At 49.6% G+C, this 17,506-nt stretch overlaps 4 protein-coding genes across 4 annotated transcripts; 1 reads left to right on the plus strand and 3 right to left on the minus strand.

The window, feature by feature from the left end:
* Positions 1–594: 594 nt before the first annotated feature.
* Positions 595–1,805, minus strand: GIQ15_00240 (short-chain dehydrogenase/reductase; the record flags this gene model as incomplete). Its single annotated transcript, XM_033547657.1, has 2 exons — positions 595–1,451; positions 1,514–1,805. The coding sequence occupies 2 exons, from the start codon at positions 1,803–1,805 to the stop codon at positions 595–597; spliced, it is 1,149 nt and encodes a 382-aa protein (XP_033408608.1).
* An 864-nt stretch (positions 1,806–2,669) lies between these two features.
* GIQ15_00241 (zinc finger protein c) lies at positions 2,670–3,676 on the minus strand (the record flags this gene model as incomplete). Its single annotated transcript, XM_033547658.1, has 2 exons — positions 2,670–3,397; positions 3,448–3,676. 2 exons carry the CDS (start codon positions 3,674–3,676, stop codon positions 2,670–2,672), a joined length of 957 nt encoding a protein of 318 aa, XP_033408609.1.
* A 4,032-nt stretch (positions 3,677–7,708) lies between these two features.
* Positions 7,709–8,310, minus strand: GIQ15_00242 (uncharacterized protein; the record flags this gene model as incomplete). The annotated part of the gene is made up of 2 exons (XM_033547659.1): positions 7,709–7,898; positions 8,120–8,310. 2 exons carry the CDS (start codon positions 8,308–8,310, stop codon positions 7,709–7,711), a joined length of 381 nt encoding a protein of 126 aa, XP_033408610.1.
* A 6,345-nt stretch (positions 8,311–14,655) lies between these two features.
* On the plus strand, positions 14,656–16,151 carry GIQ15_00243 (uncharacterized protein; the record flags this gene model as incomplete). Its single annotated transcript, XM_033547660.1, has 4 exons — positions 14,656–14,962; positions 15,028–15,103; positions 15,169–16,078; positions 16,128–16,151. The coding sequence occupies 4 exons, from the start codon at positions 14,656–14,658 to the stop codon at positions 16,149–16,151; spliced, it is 1,317 nt and encodes a 438-aa protein (XP_033408611.1).
* Between the last annotated feature and the right edge of the window lie 1,355 nt (positions 16,152–17,506).

Consider the following 17,506-nt stretch of genomic DNA (forward strand, 5'->3'; position numbering starts at 1 on the left):
ACGAGACGATCGAGAGCGTCCGAGAGAGCGATGAGCAGGTAAGAGACGTTAACGGGAGAAGGGTCTAAAATAAAAACGATCGCAAAGACGAAGAACGTCCATAATGATACCAATTAGCTTCATACACACATCCAATCAGGGTTATTTGTGGGGAGACGGAAAAATCGGGGGCGCTGGTTTTGCCTGTGTTTTGCAGAACCTGAGCGCGCTCCCTGGCGTCCCTTTCGTCCCAGCAATGGGCTCCGCGAGAATTCAACTTACAGTCTGGGCAGATAGATATGGTCCTCGACGTTTCTGTTCCAAGGTCGGCAGCAAGTTCGCTTTTGGCCTTTGGATGTTTGAGCACCCGCGCCAAGCCCTGGGTTCGGTTGGCGGGTTAATCCGGCCTAGCCCTAAACCCCTTCCAAACATGGAAATCAGCTTCGTCAACGGATACATGACAGATATATACAAAGATATATGGACGACAGCGCGAGTAACGGTATATAAAATGAAGATATACAGATGTATGAACGACAACGTACAAGTAACGATATATGACATGGCAGATATACAGATATATGGGTGAAGATATATGAGTAAGAGTATTGACGATCATCTTTCGGCGACCTGCTCCTCCGACCACTCCCACAGTCGCCGTGAGGTACCCTCGTCATGGACAAGCTGGTTCTCCCACGCCTGGATGCCGACTGGCGTATAGTACTCTCCATTGCGCAGCTGACTCCTCTCACACCCAGCAGCCCATAGATGGTTGCATGCTCCATTCTTCTCGCTGGAAGCAAAGGGCTTAATCAGACCCAGGCCATGTTTGATCACGAAAGTCGATGCCTTGCCCTGGTCGTACAAGGCTGTCAGAATGATCCCAGGATGCACCGAGACGCTCATGATATCTGGGTACCGTCTTGCCAGCTCGGATGCCAGGAGGATATTGGCTGCCTTGGAGATCCCGTACCTGGTCCACCTATTGCATTTTAATAGCTCGTCCGTTGAAGTCATGAGCCATAGTAGTGCTGACGGCGAGGATGGGGCCATCTGCCAGCCTATGGACGAGACAGACAAGATACGCACATCCGATCCGGGTTTAGATGCGGTTTCTCTGAGTGTCGGTATCAATAGCGATGTTAGTAGGAAGTGGCCCATGTAGTTTGTACCGAATTGGATCTCGTATCCATCTTCGGTCGAATAAGGGTCCTGGCCCATTACTCCTGCGTTGAGGATGAGGGTATCCAGACGGTCACATTCCGCGGTGAATAATCTAGCTGCTTCCCGGACAGATGTAAATGACGACAGGTCCAAAGGTATATGTCGAATGTCCACTGGTTGCGTTAGCTCTGATTTGATAGCTGCGATGGCTTTCTGTGCCGTTTGTCCATTTCGAGCAGCCAGGTATATTCTTGCGGGACGGTGCTTTGCTAACTCGCGGACCGTTTCCCTTCCAAGCCCGATATTCCCTATTCTATACCGTAAGTAGATGAAAAGATAGACTTGGGAGTAACGCTATGTATTAACTCACCTCCCGTAATCAAAATGACCTTCCCGGACTGGTCTATAACATCACGCTCTGGCCGAAAGCCATATCCAAAAAGCTGGCGTCCAAACTGATGAATGCCCAAAGCGAGCAATCGACACGTCTCCAATGGATGAGCGAGGAGGATATTGGCAAAAGAAAGCAACGCAACCAACTCTTTGAAGGTAGATCCGGGACTATTTTCCGGTTGCGGCTGTGTTTCATCCGTCTTTCTTTGGCCGGGAGTCGAATCATTTGATGGGATTTTACCCTTGGCTCTATGTGTGACCTTGGACATATTGAGCTTACTTTGCAGGGTGGTATCCAAAACGAGGCTGGTAGATGGTTATGATATATAATCAGCGCATTTCTATCGACACAACACATGCTTAATATGTAGATATATTAGTATCTTGGATAAAAGCCAGCGAGGCCGAGGATCTCATTTTCAGGGGAGAAACTTGAAAGTTGATGTTAGCGTCAACTTTCTCCCCGTCTCCAGATGACTAAACCTGATTTTGTACTTCTACTTCGATCTCACCGAGGTAGCGGTGCTTATCGTGATGACGATGGCTAAGCATGATGTAGGACAAAACTTTTGAAGACGTCGTCATGTTGTAAGCCACTGGACTCTGACACGGCCAACCAGCTATCACTCCCCACACTTACACGACTATGGTGCTACGACTTATACTACGAGTGGAAAGATGACGAGGAGTGGAGAGCAGTTATTCATAATGGGATGTTGTAAATGAATGACTATATACTACATGATACATCGTTTTGCTTTTCGCTTTCGCTGAATAGCACATTCTTGCTTTATCTTCATTTCCCCGAGACGTCACTTCTTCGACCTTCCCCTTGGAACTCTTCTTTCCTTTCTCTTCCCCACCATCTTCTGCTATCATAGGGTGCTGCGTCGATATCATTCGACTTCACCAGCCATAGCTGACTCAGACATGTGGGATAGTGTATATCGCAAGTCCTGTCTAGATAGGCTTTGTATATGATAGTCTGGAGGAAGGTATGCTTTGAGAGTCATGTAGAGACTCGACATCCTTCACAGATTGTGTGTGGTAGTTGATTCTACCCTGCCAGAGGGGTGATCAAAAAGATGTAAAGTGAATGTAATTTCACAAGTTGCAAGCCTCTTTCCACCCGTTCAGCCGACATGGGTGGCTCTCTGAGCAGCACGGCCACTGTGGCAACCTCTCTCGTGGCGCTTCATGTTACTCCTGACACTGAACGCCTTGCCACAGCCCGGACGAGGGCAGCGGAATGGCTTCTCGCCCGTGTGGCTGTGGGAGTGGATGCGGAGGCTGGAAGGTCGGGAGAATGCCTTGTTGCAAGTACGGCAGATGTACCTGTCGTGGTTGAGTGGGTAGGCGGCAGTGTTGGATGGAGGGAAGTAATGGTGGTGCTGCCATGCGGTGCTGCCCATCTCGCCAATGCTGACCATCTGGTGGTGATGGTGCTGGCTTGGCTGCTGTGGCTGTGACTGAACAACAACGGAAACTGGCTTAAAAGCCGGAGCAGCTGCAGGGTAGAACTCTGGAGACGAAGCCTGGTGGTCTGTAGGAGACGTGAACCGGGCCACGTTCGAGTTTGCAGGAGATGGATAGCGGCCCTCGGAGAAGGAAGAGCGGTTTGAGTAGGAGACTCGAGACATTGGTCGCTCGGTGGGAGCGTCTGAGGCTGGGCTGGTGAGGGTGGATGAGCTGATGAGCCCGGGAACCTGCATGGTCGAGGTTGAAGAAGCGCTGGATGCAGATGGAGAGCGTCTTGTCTGCTCGAAACTGGATCCAGGTCGCTGTGGTGGAGTGGGTGGGAGTATCATCCGGTACTTTCTCTCGGACCTCTCCTCTTCCCAGTCATCGGATCTTTGCCGTTCTAATCGGGGTTAGCAGAGAAATTGTATACATGTCAAAGAGTCAACTTACTGGCTGAGTGAGGTGGTGAGATGCTGTCGATTCCCTGAAAGAGGGTTGAGATGGGTGGCAGCGAATATCTGGTAGCAGGCTCATCCTCTGGGGTGGCAGGCAGTTCGAGGATGCTGGTGTATGGAGATGGAGTCTGGGTTGGCTTCATGCTCCACGACCGCTGTGAGGAGTATGAGGAGCGTCGAGGTGATGGAGGCTCATAGTTGGTGACTAGTTGAGAGAGATTCATCTTGCCGTGTGTAGCAGGCTGTGCAGACAGGGTATAACGGTCTGATATGCTGGCAGGCAGTATGGTATATATATATATATGTATATCTTGCCAGAGTCAGGAGCTCAGGGGTGAGAGAGATATATATGACAAGGAAGAAAAACAGCGGGCTAGAAGGATAGAAGTAGTTAACCAGGCGGCTTTAAAAACGTGTCGGGGCGAAAAGGCATGGTGGGCAAGGGTGGGTGTTTAAACCATCCCAAGAGCTTTAAGGCTTAAAGGTTCCAGTACAAGGGATCAAGGACGAGCTGACCGAGAAAAAAAAAAAGAACCCTCGTCTCTACTCCTCCCTCAATATTCTAACCCATGGGGTCAGGGATAGTCGATAACACGCCGGCGGAAACCTAGTCTTCGCCCCCGTATTGCAATTACATGGCGGAGACACGTTATTCTTAGATTTGCAAAAATGGCGAAGAAGCATCCATCCGCGTTACTAGCGGATTACGACGCAGGTTGATCAACCGGACTTTCTTCCTTATGGCCGGAGGAGAGAGAAAGTCACGAAGTAAAGCTCGACTAGCGATTTCAATCACGGCCAGGCGATCTTCGGCGGGCGCCATCCCATCCCCAGCGACGGCCAGCAGGGTCCAGCACTGCGTTTGAGCATCGACAGCTGGAAAATATCTCCGTCGATATATAGTGACAAGCGATTGACAAACGCCGCCATCGTATCTGAAGCCACAGATGGAGACGATGCACAGATGGAGACGAAGCAGAGATGGGGAAGACACTGTCGCTCAGCCGAGAGTGCGATCTACACGAGTACGGTCTCGGACTTCGATCAGAGCCAGGAGGATCGATCATGCTCTTTTACCGAGACGCCTTTCGATCTCAAGCTCAAGGCATACACATACATAACCGACATCGGGAAGATGATAATTAAAAGTGATCAACAGATGGGAAAAAGAAAGCAGGAAAAAAAAGAACATTGCTTGACGCTTCGACTTGTTGTCTTGGGCCTAGTCTGAAAACGCGGCATTTCCTTCACCCACACAGCTACTTTTGTTTTTGAGCTTCTTCGAGGTCTCGAGATGGCGGCGGAAGGAAATATGATCCGTGCCATTCATGTTTTTTTCCTTCTTTTCGACGATGGAGGATCCCAAGGATAAGCGTATATTGTGGAGCGTGTGGCCGGTAGGCGTTTAAACGAAGCAGAACAGCAATATCCACACTCGTCACAATCACATCACATCGCATCGAGCCGGTCATCGGATGGAGAAATGGTGATAAACGATCGCTTGACCAGAGAACCAAGCGAGGCAGCCTGCACTTTGAGTTTGTCGGAAGCGAAAGACACAACAGGAGCCACGTTAAAGAGTGGTGGCTGACACCCAGAACAGGATGCTGGAGACGGTCGCCTCGTGGGAAAATCCTGCTCTAGTCCTGTCCCGGTTAAGGCACACTCGCATTTTCAAGATCCAACGGGCTACCAGATTTGGCCGAAGCCTATACGAGAATGTAATTATAGCCTTGAAAGAAAAAAGAGGACATATACGCTTTCACGCTTTCCGTATGGCGGCCTCTCGCACAGATCGCCCTCGCCCGAAAAGGTGAATATATACCAGAGTATGCAAAAAGAAAGGAGACGGAATTGAAAAAAAGGGAAGAGGGAAAAAGCAAAGGTACATCTATACTTTACCCATACCATGGAGAGTTCGATGGCCGGGGATATGTCAGGCCTGCCGCTCTGAGTGGCTCGTCACTCGCGAACCATGATTCGAGATGCTTGCCTGGCTGCATCAGCCATGCCTCGTTTCCCTCCTAACTCGGGGAGCCTGAGAGGGGGTTGATCTTCTGCTGAATGATGCAGATCCACGCGATGGCCACACATCAGACGGCACGCACGAGGGAAAACAAAAGAAAAATACCAGCAAAAGGCTTCTTCGGCTGTTTTTTCTTTGTTTGCTTTTTCTCCTCTAGGCGACCCTTTTGGCTGCTCTGGCTCTGTGAGGCGTCCGTTTTCTCGGACGGAAGATTTTTTGCCGCACTTTCGCCTACCTCTTCCTCGGGATTCTAATTATATCCTGCAGAGGCAAAGAAGGGGGGGAAGGCCATATTCGCATATTCGCCTTTGGGAAGGGGAAGGAACTACTAGTTTGAATGAATGATTGCTTGATGGACCAATAGACGGCAGTTATGGCCATCTGTAATAGAGGTGATATAGGGGTGACGGACCTTATTTTTGATTTCCTTTCGGACGTAAGGTTGTTCGAGGTCGACGTACGGAGTGCCTATCGAGTCGTTGGGTTCAATCGAGATGAGATGGGTATGAAACATCGCCCTTGTTAGCATTCCAGCGGTGGCTGTCTGGGCAGCCAACCGTCAGCCAACCGCCAACCTTCGTGTGATTCCTAACAGAGATCATCATCTGGTACATTATCTTCAAGATCAGCGGCCAGTACGCTAACAGTCCTCTTCCCGCCGTCACACAAAGGGGTCCGTCTCTTGTTCTTCGTCTTCTGGCTTCTGGTGGGAAATGAGATGCTTACTCAAGACGTGCTAGGCGGTTAGGCCTGCCCGGGGAGGACGCCCGGGCAGTGGATCACCTGATCGACAAGTGGCCCAACCATCACTGGCATTTACCTACACAGCACTACTTGCTTCTTCACCTTCATCAAAGGAGAGAGGAGGGCGGTCCGGGGAACAACGCCGACCTGTAGGCTGGCTGATACGAGACCAGACAGTGAGAGATGCCAGCCTCAGGGCTCTATACGTAATTAATCAAACACCTCCGCACGAAACACGTGAGACCAGCCACACCCCCCTGAGAAAAACGGTGAGGGTGCCATGCTAGTATCTCCAGACATCCAATCCAGACAGGAGAGATCGCAGAGTTTACCCGCCAAGCTTTATATGAGGTTAGCAGTCGGGCATTACTCTTCGCCGAGATACTGATACTACTCTTAAAAACTGCACATATGATACAAGATACTACATAGTATACTCCGTACGGAGTAGATATACGTACGGAGTAGATACTGTATAGATGGTCAGTGCCCGTGTGATCGACTTGCAGATTGGACCAGCCGGTGTTTCATGGCGCTTCGCCTCCACGTGAAAAGTGGGAAGATCACCACGCATTACGTGTATACATCTCGTCCTTTCTCAGCATGTTACTACGGGGTATGAGCAGTAAGTGTATGCTTGTTCCCTGGTTTCCTCATGGGGCGCATGGTTCAGTAGTTCTCTGGTTCCGTCCTCATCTGGCAGGTCGAAGCATGAGGGGAGAGCTACTTCTGCCTACACCTAAACTTGTACGACGCAGCAAGTACTTTTGGGCGGGCCAGATCGGGTCGAGTCCAAGCGGCGGTCTTGGCAGGAAAGCTTGTTCTGCAGGAGCCACTGTCTCATTGGCCAATAAGCAGCGAGCAGCAGTTTCCTTTTCCCGTAATTGGTGGGGCAACGCCGCATGCAGAAAAAGGGAAATATCGACCAATCAGAGCATCAAGAATTCTCCTTCCCTTTTTTCTTTTTCCACCTTCTTTTTCTTTTCTTTTTCTGATTCTTCTTTTTTCCCTTTCTCGCCGACGCTTTGATCGGCGGGAGAAGTCGGGGATCCTGCTGATCGCCTCAACAGTGTGTTTCATCTTTGTTGATCTCCCTCCTCATCAGATACCTCACATATACACTCACATAGTACACTTCTTACATAGTATACGTACACATACGCATAGACGGCTGAAGCCACGATAAGAAGAATCAGGTCAACGTAAGCGCAAGGCATCTCTGATCTGGCTTGTTTGCTTCCTCCTAGGCGGACTCCGTTGGCGCACATGATGGGATCTAAACTCTACCATCGTACCTTACTTTTCTCTCCTGACCATCTCTCCGTCGACGGGGGTGGTCAATACGATATTTAATATTAACAGTGATGCTATTAATATCGTCTGGCCCAGCTCCCTTGTCCCTGCTCTGTTCCCAACGGCGAAGGATGGACTAGACAAGCGTGTGTCGGCCTCGAGTTCGTACGGAGTTCCCTAAAATCGTCTTGGGTTAGGCTGCTGGGTTTAGGGTGAGGATCAGTGGGTAATGCGATGATGGAAGGGGGGGAGACGTAAGGAACCAACCCAAAGAGGGCAGACTCGTCTCATCTCGCCCGATGCGGCCAGCCCAGGTAACATTACCCATGACCTGGGCCTCTCTCTGTTCGTCTCTGGCGGTCTTCCGGGGGGGGATGGAGCCCCTGGAAACATCGGTACGAGAAGCAACCAACAAGACCAGAAAGACCAAAAAAAAACAAAGAGAACTTTATCCCCATTCAGCCTAGGCGGAATGGCGGTTTCTAAAAATGGGCACATCCTTTCCGTACAGACGAAATACACAGGGGTAGCACGGAGAAGGATAATGTCTATTCTCCCTCCCTTTTTCCAACCAAGAAAAGAGAAAAAAAGAAAAGAAACATACCAGGCGGGGACCTCATCCTGATTGCCGGGAAAAGTAAAATTGCGATACTTGAGGTAATTCGTAACGTGACGATCAAGATCGTTTGCGCCGCGGCCGGGGAAGCCGCGGTGCTTGCCCCGATCGGCGTGATCCCTGAGGGCCGAGCCTGAGCCTGAGGCATGGCTGGCAGGCCGGACGAGGACGAGCATCATCTTACATGATGCTGACACGGGGCTGGCAGGACGTGGAGCCCTTGACCCTGAACATGTTTGTCGAAGTACGTACTGATACTGCCATGGATTGAAACCTGTGCACCTTGGTGGCCTCCCGTTGCATCGAACTGCTACCCCGTCACCCACTCCGTAGTCCATAGCCCAGTCGTAGTCGATAGTCCCGACCCTTAATAGAACATGTCCGTCGTTGATAGTCCGTCGTCCGTGTCATTTCCACGTGTGGGCGGTTCCATTCTCCGCCTGTGACGCTTGGCAGTTCGATGGCAGTTCGATGGCAACTATGCATGCATGTATTCTATATGACACGCTTTGTTTGCCTGTTCGCCTTGTTGCAGAATAGGCTTGTTTTGATCCCCACCAACGGCCAAACGTGGCTGGCCTGGGAAATTGCACAGCGATGGCGTGATATTCTTGGAAAGTCTCCCCTGAGCAGTATACAGAGTATAGCCGGCGAGGAGGTAAGATGAGGCTTTGGTCTCCCGCCATCTAGACGGCTATCTGGCTGCGGATCATCGGATCATGGCCAGAAATCACAGGTGTTAACGCGTTGGCGCATCCACCTCATCCACCTCATCGCCTGGGCTTCAGCGGCAGCCTACTGGTCTCTCCAGCTTAGTGTCCAGTTAGTGTCCATTCTTTAACTGTGTCGCTTCACCTCTAACCGGCTTAGGCAGGTTGCGCTGTGCATCCGTCGTCGTAGAGATGTCTGTGCAGGCCGGAGAGGATGAAGGACGGACGGATGGAGATGACCAGCTTCTCCACCTGTTCTGGCTTCTAGTCCTTCTGGTGGGAATTAATTCGGCGCCGAATCTTTATTGTCTCTGTATGGCCATCATTATTTGTGTATGCCGTGAATAGAGCTATCGAGTTGGTAGTCTGATCAGTGTCGTATAACTAGCGACCGTCTCTATTAATAACTCCTGCGTGCAATAGCTCGCAATCCTTCAACGGCCTTAGGCTGGACGTACTCGCTTGTCGAGCGGTCGAGGACGGCTGCCTCCTTTTGCCTCCAACGAGAAAACAGCAGACACAGTCGTCCGTCCTAGCGAAGGCCAACAGCAAGGTTTCCTCTTCTTCGTCCGTCGAGTTGAGTTTCCAGAGGTACCGCCAGTCAGGTAAAGCTCGCGGACGGCGGGGAGGGACGAGGCCAAAGTATCGTCTTCTCTTCTTTGCTTTTTCCCCTTCTTTTTCGCTCTCCGGTGGTGTTTTCCACGTGGAAGCGGCGTGGGCAGGCCAATCATCCGCTTGCTGTGACATATCTCGTATTTAGCCTCTGTATGTTGTATTTTATATTCCTTTTTACTCTTTTTTGTAATTCTCTTTTATTCTTTTTCAATACGGGTGGCGTATGAGATTGCGTACGGGCCAGTTTACCTTCGATGAAAGATGGAGCCGAGGAGGCACAGAAAGAAGAAAAAGAAGCAGAAGAAGGAAAACGAAGTCTATCCATTGCTTAAAGCGAGCACTGTTAACGCGGGTCGAGAGCCACACCGCAAGAGAGAGATAGCTGATCGACGAGGGCGACGTAAGAGGGAGCCCGGTCGTCCAACATCTGCCAGCATTCGCCGTGTTACGTCGCATGGCATGGGCATGAACAGGTCGCAGGAGCGTAGCATGGCCGTCCATCCATCATATAATGTTGGTCACGGAGCCTCCGTTGTCGCATCAGGACACCGCATGTATGCAATAGATTGGCCCAGAGACTCACACACCCAGTCCACACGTGGATTATCGCCTTGCTCGCCCCCTGTTTGGCAATTCTGTACGGCCCGGGGTCGACGGCCTATCACCAACTCTTCCCACCTTCTCTATGCATCATATCTGCATTAGCTGGGAAATAATCTGTATGACCGGTATGATCGTACAGCTGGGTTATTTTTTTATCTATTTATTTTTTATTATTCACCCCTGCACTTCACGTGGATTCTCTCATGGCAAGTAGACAGGCTGGACGGATAGGACGCCATATCATAGGCTGCCCGCCTCGCTACATGCAGCTGCTGCGGTACTAATGTACGTATAGAGTAATAATCTTATGGGTAAATCAGCCGGCACATCTTCCCTTGGCCAAGGCATACCGTACCCTTGGAAGGATGATGTCCCTGCCAACTCCCATCCCTCCTATCTCCTAGCTAATATCATATCCCCTCTTATACTCCGTTCTCCATACCTACTATACAAGCCTTTCGAGGGATCAGGTAGGGGTTATATGCCTGAGGCTCGGCCTGATGTTCGTCCTGCCTGATCCTTTGCCGTAGTGTGAAGGCTGTACGTACATATGCCACTGGCCACGCTGTCAGCCCATGCAGTGCCATGCCATCTCGATCCTTGCCCAGCTAGCCATGTCCGTATAAGTATCATCCGTATCCGCGTAGCATGGCCTCGTGCTACAGCTTTTATCCTTTTTTATCTTTTTTTATTGTCTTTTTTCAAATAACGGTAGAAGTCAATTTCCAAGAACTGTCGACTTGGGACAAAACGAGTTCGAACCCCAACTCCGGTCCTCAGGTTGCCTTTTCGGGATGCGGGAGGAGGGTCATTGGCGCTCCCGATAAATTCCCAACCTTGCGCCGGTCCCTTCGAGAGATCTTGGCCCATTCGGAGTCCGACAAGATGAACTCCGGATGGAGCCCTCTTTTGGAGACGTTCGACCGGTTTGTAGGTTTATATGGACTCCAGAGCCCTGCTATGCCATGCTATGGAGTGCTATGCAGGGTAGATCTGTGTTTCGATCCTTCTCCCTTGAACCCGCGTACTCCGTGGGATGGAAAATGTAACGGCCTCGTCCATCGATGTCAACAACCCCTAGAAGGGCGTACTCCGTACGGAGTATAAGGAGTACGGAGGATACGGGGGGGGAAGGGCCTGTTTCAACATGGGCTGTTGATGTTCGGTGTAGATATGTGGCGAGTTTGGTCGTCACTTGTTCACTCTTCAGCCTCCTCTGTCTCTCATTCGCATTGGTCAAAGCCCATTTTCATCCAAATACGAATAGAAAATCATGAAAAATAACACATGAAGGAGACTGCCTCGGCCAATGAGGTGTTCGGCCATGGTTTCCTTTTCAGCCTAACTGCTCTGTCCATCCTCTCACCACCCTGGTCAATAATGGAGTTGTTTTATTTTATGGTTTTCCCTGGGGTAAACGACATGGAGGATGCCTGTTATAGGATCGCCTCCGGGGGGTCGGTCAATCCTGCTTTCTCTTCCCATTGGCTTTTCAGGGTCAAGCTCGAGATCTATACTTAGCTGTCACTGTTACCGGATATGGCCATTGGTGAGATTAGGCCGGTGCTGCAGAGCCGTCATTCCGTAAAACTTTCCACAGGCTATATTTATATATAGCTCTTATATAACCACTTAGTAACCTTCTACTAAGCAGGTGTTTTGAATCCGAGCACGGCGTATAAAGAGATGAATCCCGGCATTACCCATCGTCCTTCAGAGTTTCTTTCCTTGATCAGTCTTGAGTCTGATGGAATTGGAGAAAGCATCTTCATTCACGTGCCGTGTTACGGGATGCACCCCTATATCCAGTTCAACTCTCTCTCTGTTTCTATCTCTCCCCGCTTTGATGCTCCGCTTGACGTTCCCTCGCGGTGGTCCTCCCTAATTTCCCTCGACCATGTTGCACCCAGCTCGGGGATGCGGAGATCAGACGAGAATACACGGGCCGGCCCAACTAGTTCCCACCTGTAACCATTACATCGGTGATGATCAAGGTATGATCTCAGCGCAACTGCAACGTATATATACTATAAGCAAATTGTCAGTTGTCAGTCAGCACGGAACCACCGATGATAGACCATAGATTTCCCCATTGGGCTTCCCTTGAATGTCCATGCCCTGTTTTGCTTCTTCTCATCGGCTGGGAGAAATGTGTTTATTTAGGATTTTTGAATTTTTTTTTTTCTTTCTTTCCCAACACATGGACCTCCTTGAAGGCCATAACTAACCTCCCTCCCGCATGAGCTACCCCCCCTCTACTTTCAGCATTTCCTTCACGTAGCTTGCCATCATCCAATCGACTGTCCAGGCTAGATAATTCTTCATGCCTCGGATGCAGATCGCTCATCTATCTGCTGAGCGATACGCCTTTTCGCATGCAGACATGAGGCTTTTCTCCTCGACGTGGCATAAGATTCTGCAGCTCTCCCTGCAGCTTGCTATCGCCGTGATTTGCTGGGCCGCTGCTCATCTCCTTCCCGTCGCTTGGCTTCTCCCCATGTGGTGGTGTTGATGCTGATACTGTGACTTGTCTGACGTCAAATCCTTGCCGTAGACACACCACCCTCAAAACGCCAACATGTTGCTTTCCGTATCTCTCTCTCTCTCATTTTTTTTTTCTTTGGCCCACCCATGGTGATTTCTCGGACACGCTGTTTGCACTTGCGGAACATTAATAAGGGCGTTTCATTTGTTTTCCCTTTTAACCGATGTCTCGTCGATCTGTAAGTCCAACGTGGACCAAGCAGGGAAGATCGTTCTTATTTCTTCCTCCGGAACCGATTTACCTACCCTTATACTTCTTAAAATAGCCACCCCTTGCCCTGATCACGATATTTCCCTCCCCCATCCAACATCCTAATCCTAACCCCCCATCCCCGGCTGAATCTGTTACCCAATGTTTATTTCTTCTGTAACACCTGACGTCGTATACGTCTTTTTTTCTTCTTGGGGGGATATTAAACATTTCTTTCCTCCTCCCTCTTGTCGTCTTTTCTTTTCCACAATCGGGCAGGTAAGAGTGTTTTGATTTAGGATTACGTCTGAAACGGGGGTGAAGAAATCGGCTAGGCTGACTTTATCGATCGCCTATCATCTCCGCATTTAATAATCGTGATGGCTGCTATTTTTCCTTCCTGGCTATAGGCTATTGGGATGTATGGAATGGAAGTTGTTTCCGATACCAATGGGCGTTTTCGTTCAATTGGCCAAGTCACCGGCCACCTACCGTATACTTAAGCTCTCCCTGGGATGTGATAGAAAACCCATGTACTTAATCCGCGATGACGCGATCATGAAATTTCCCTGGGTGATGATCTTCACATGCAGCAATCCTCCAACCATGCGCTGAAATCGCATCCCCAGGCTCACTTGCAGAAATCACCCCCCTTATCCAACGCCAAGGGCCATCTCATATGTTATCTCAGATTGCCATCCATCCCTACTGTTGCATGGGGACGTCGATGTCATCTCCGCGTTATTCCAACACGTGGGCAGGGGACAGTGATGTGCTGTCTCCGCAGGCCCTGAGATATAGGGCTTAGAATATAGAGTCCTCTGAAACAAGGGCTTGGTGCAAGCCGGTTGCTGACTGGATATATCGATGATCAGTCACTGACAGCTAAGTATGATATCTCATAAGAACATCGGCAACCAAAAGGTAGACGGGCCATGCGATGATCTTAAGCTCTGTGTTGGGCCCAAGGCTGTTTTGATGGTCTCCAAGGCGCATACCGGCATTTCATCGCGGTCTTTGATGGCATGAAGTTCTCCTTTCTGAGTCTGGCAAGTCACGTGGTCTCCCCCGCAGAAAAAAAAACATCGCTCACATCGGCGATATTTGGCTGTGATATAGAAGATCAAGCTATCGCCATGACGTATGCTTCTGAGATGTAGCTCTGTGGAGATGTCTGTAGATGGAATCATATTTGCCATCGGGTTGTTCGGAACGCACGTACTCGGTACGTCGTTGTGGTTGTTGTTGGGCGTTGCAGACAGCAGGCTTTGGATACCATTGTCCTGCTGAAGCAGGATACCAACTGTCAAAACTATACTTGACGCCGTGGCTCAGTATATGGAAGTTAACGTCTGAAAGCCGACTCTTTTATAGAAAATTCTAATTTCTATGTTCAAATCATGTTGCAGGTCATAATCTGTGCCACCACTTGTGATATGATATGAGCGATATGGAGGATGCTATTGCCTACCAGCTCGACGAGAGCGAGCTTTTTCACGGAATACCATATCTCCTATCTTTTTTTTATCATTCCATACACTGATGGAATGATGAAGTCACGATGGACCCCAATATACCTGCCCCGTTTTTTGAGTCGGGAAGGAGAGATGGCGGCCCCCTGGGTTCGCCTTCATCTCGATATACAAACTCCTCGTCAGATTGACAGTGACACATGTGTGACAAGCTACCCGAGAGATCAGAAAGTCATCTATGAACGTTGATATGGTCTACAGTTAAAGAGGCTGCGGCTGATACTCGTCAGTTTCAGCGAGGTTCATATCCTCGACCTGTAGCGGTTTACAGTATCCTGTTTTTCGACTCCAGCAGCTTCTCTTCGTGATTGTTCAGATATACCATACACAATGGGGATTTTTGCACCCTATATATCATGGAATGCTATCATTCTACTCGGTTTACTACTCTACCCCCCTCCGCCAGTTCTTGCTAGGTCTCTTGACAACACTGAACAGCAGAAAAAGGGGGTAGGACTCGGACATGAAAACCTCCCAAACAACAGGCGGCCATCGCTCTATACAGAGGACTTTGGCGACTGTATGGGCAACTCAATGATCAAGCTCACTCAGTTTAAGGCAGCATATTATCAGGATAATCTAACTGTGGTGTTCCACCTGGATGGCCATACATCTATACTGAACGAGTCCCTGATGAGTATGACTCCCATGTTGCCCGTCGATAATTATAATCATACAGCGTTTAAATGCTGACATCCCTAGTGTATATCGGTTTGTTCGCATATGAGAAGAAGGGGTTTGACTTGATATTTGATCCCTGTAATGCAAACATATCCAGGTGAGTGGTGACTACAGTACCCATGATAGAGTTATTCGATGACTTAACACGATAAAACGATGCAGCCTCTGCCCGATAACTACCTCAAACCGAATCCTAGACGGCGGTTTTATCCCAGTTGCCCCCTCGGACGTTTCGGGAATTCCACCTCTAGCATTTAAGCTACCTGACTTCGAGGGCCAAGCCGTTATTCGATTCTACTCTAATTCCACGCAGTCGCAAATAGCATGTTACGCTTCAACATTGACTAATGGCGTCACATTATCACACCCACAAGTTGTGGGATCCATCATTGCCTCGCTAGTCTCGGTCACATTCGTTTTGTCTATCGCATCCATCGTGTATGGGGAGGATGTAGAGACTATGCGGGCTCACTATTCTCACTCTCCATCGTTGTTTGTTGCCTTTACCGTCCTCCACCATATCTACTTCACGGGTGCCCTTACTTCAACTTGGCCTCGCTTCTTGACAGCTTTTTGGTCGAACTTTGCGCCGTTCGCCGGGATGATATATTCGGAGTCAATGCAAAACTCGATAAATAGAATGATTGGGGAAAATGGTGGAAATATTCGCGTCCTAGGAGCCCACCCCATCAGTGCTGGGTTGCCGAGTGGCCGCGATATAACAGATATATACAACGTATCGTCGTCTAGTAACCGCCCTAGCATCCTTAACAATGGGTTGTGGAAACGTGCGGCCCAGCAAAATTATCGTATTGCCGCCCCTTCAGCTCCTTCGAGCCCAGAGACTTTCGAGTGGCAGCACGGAAAGCTTCTTGATCATGGGCTTCCACTACTGGGGAATTATTCCGGGTTCCCCGGGGCCCTTGCCATGCAGAGAATACCAGTCGCAAGTGCGTTTACCACAGGGCTCATTTGGTTCGTGGTGCTGCTGGTTATTCTAACGCCTGTGATACCTGCCATCAAGCTGACGATTGAGTTACTTATCCATTGGAATGCCCTAAAGGGGCGGCGGGTACAAAATCTAGCCTTTTTCCGAATGCACTGGCTAGAATATACGGTAGCCATGTTACTACGGTCCCTACTGATCGGGTTTGGAATGATTATGTTCTTGGCCTTATTTCAGCTCGGCTTCGGAGGCCCGCCTTCAACTAAGGCGCTTGCATCAATCACATTCATTATATTCCTCGTTGGGTCGATGGCAACCATGTGCTATTTTCGACGGCGCTCCGAAGTATCCCCGGAGAAAGGCCGCTTCATTTTCGGCAGAAGATGTTTACTTAGGTGGTTCCCTTGCCTTGCTCCTAGGAGTATGGAGAGAATCGCGTCGATTGAACCTTCAAACGAAGCCGTGCCTGTTTATTCTTGGTGGAAAACTCATTTCCATGATCAGGACGAGTCTAAGTTCCTATTACGGCTCGGTTGGCTGGCAGCCCGCTTTGAGGGCGGGGGGTGTCACTTTGTGATATGGCTGGTATATGAGTTTCTTCGCGCATGCGTCTTAGGAGGCTCTGCTACACAATTAATCTTTCAAACTATGGGGATAATAGTTATCGAGGCTCTGTTTACAGTATGGCTCATAGCCATAAAAAACCCTTTCGAATCAAAACGGTTGAACATCATCACGTATGCCCTCTCATTCAGCAATATTTCTTCAGTCTTATTGGCAGTCCCTCTCCAATATCAATATGGGCTGGGCAGAAGACCCTCCTTTGTCATCGGCATAATTATAATTGTCATCCAGGGGCTCCTCGTTACTCTTCTGATGGTATCAATGTTAATCGGCTTCGTAACTAGTTATATATCCTTCACCAGACGCCGTGGAATCCCAAGTGAACAACATTCCTCTCACCCGATACGACTGAGGTATCTGGAGCATGTTGATAGAGGAGACAGTGGCAGTCTGAGGCTGCCTCCGTCTACCCCTTCGCCAGGAGCTATATCACCAAGCTCTCGGGAGACTGGGTTTACCGTTCATTCTGTCCGTAGGTGTCCAAAAATTTCAGATGAGAGCCCAACACCCCATCGAGATCCATCCATACCGATCTCCTCGCAACGAAATTTCTACCCCCTATCTGCACCTTCATCCCATGAATTAAACCCATTTATCTCCTCCAGCGCCTCGGTTTCTGGTGCCTCGGCCTTCCGAGATTCAGACTCGTTCGATCCGTTCAATGCCCCCACCGTTACAGACTCGTTCGATCCGTTCAATGCCCCCACCGTTACAGACTCGGTGCCTTCAGGATTCGGAAATACGGACTCAGTTGAACGCGATAGTGACTTTGTTGAATCTTTCGAAACTAGACTCCGCAGGATGACATCCATAGAAACTGCACTGTCACGATCGACAGGCAAACAAGAGACGAGCGAAGATAGCTTATGCCTTACGACGTTTGAAACTGCGGAATCCGATTTTGACCCTCTGGTGGAGTTTGTGACAGCC

This window comes from Arthroderma uncinatum (genome assembly GCF_011692745.1).
Source record: "Arthroderma uncinatum strain CBS 119779 chromosome Unknown scaffold1, whole genome shotgun sequence".
Classification (NCBI taxonomy): Eukaryota; Fungi; Ascomycota; class Eurotiomycetes; order Onygenales; family Arthrodermataceae; genus Arthroderma; species Arthroderma uncinatum.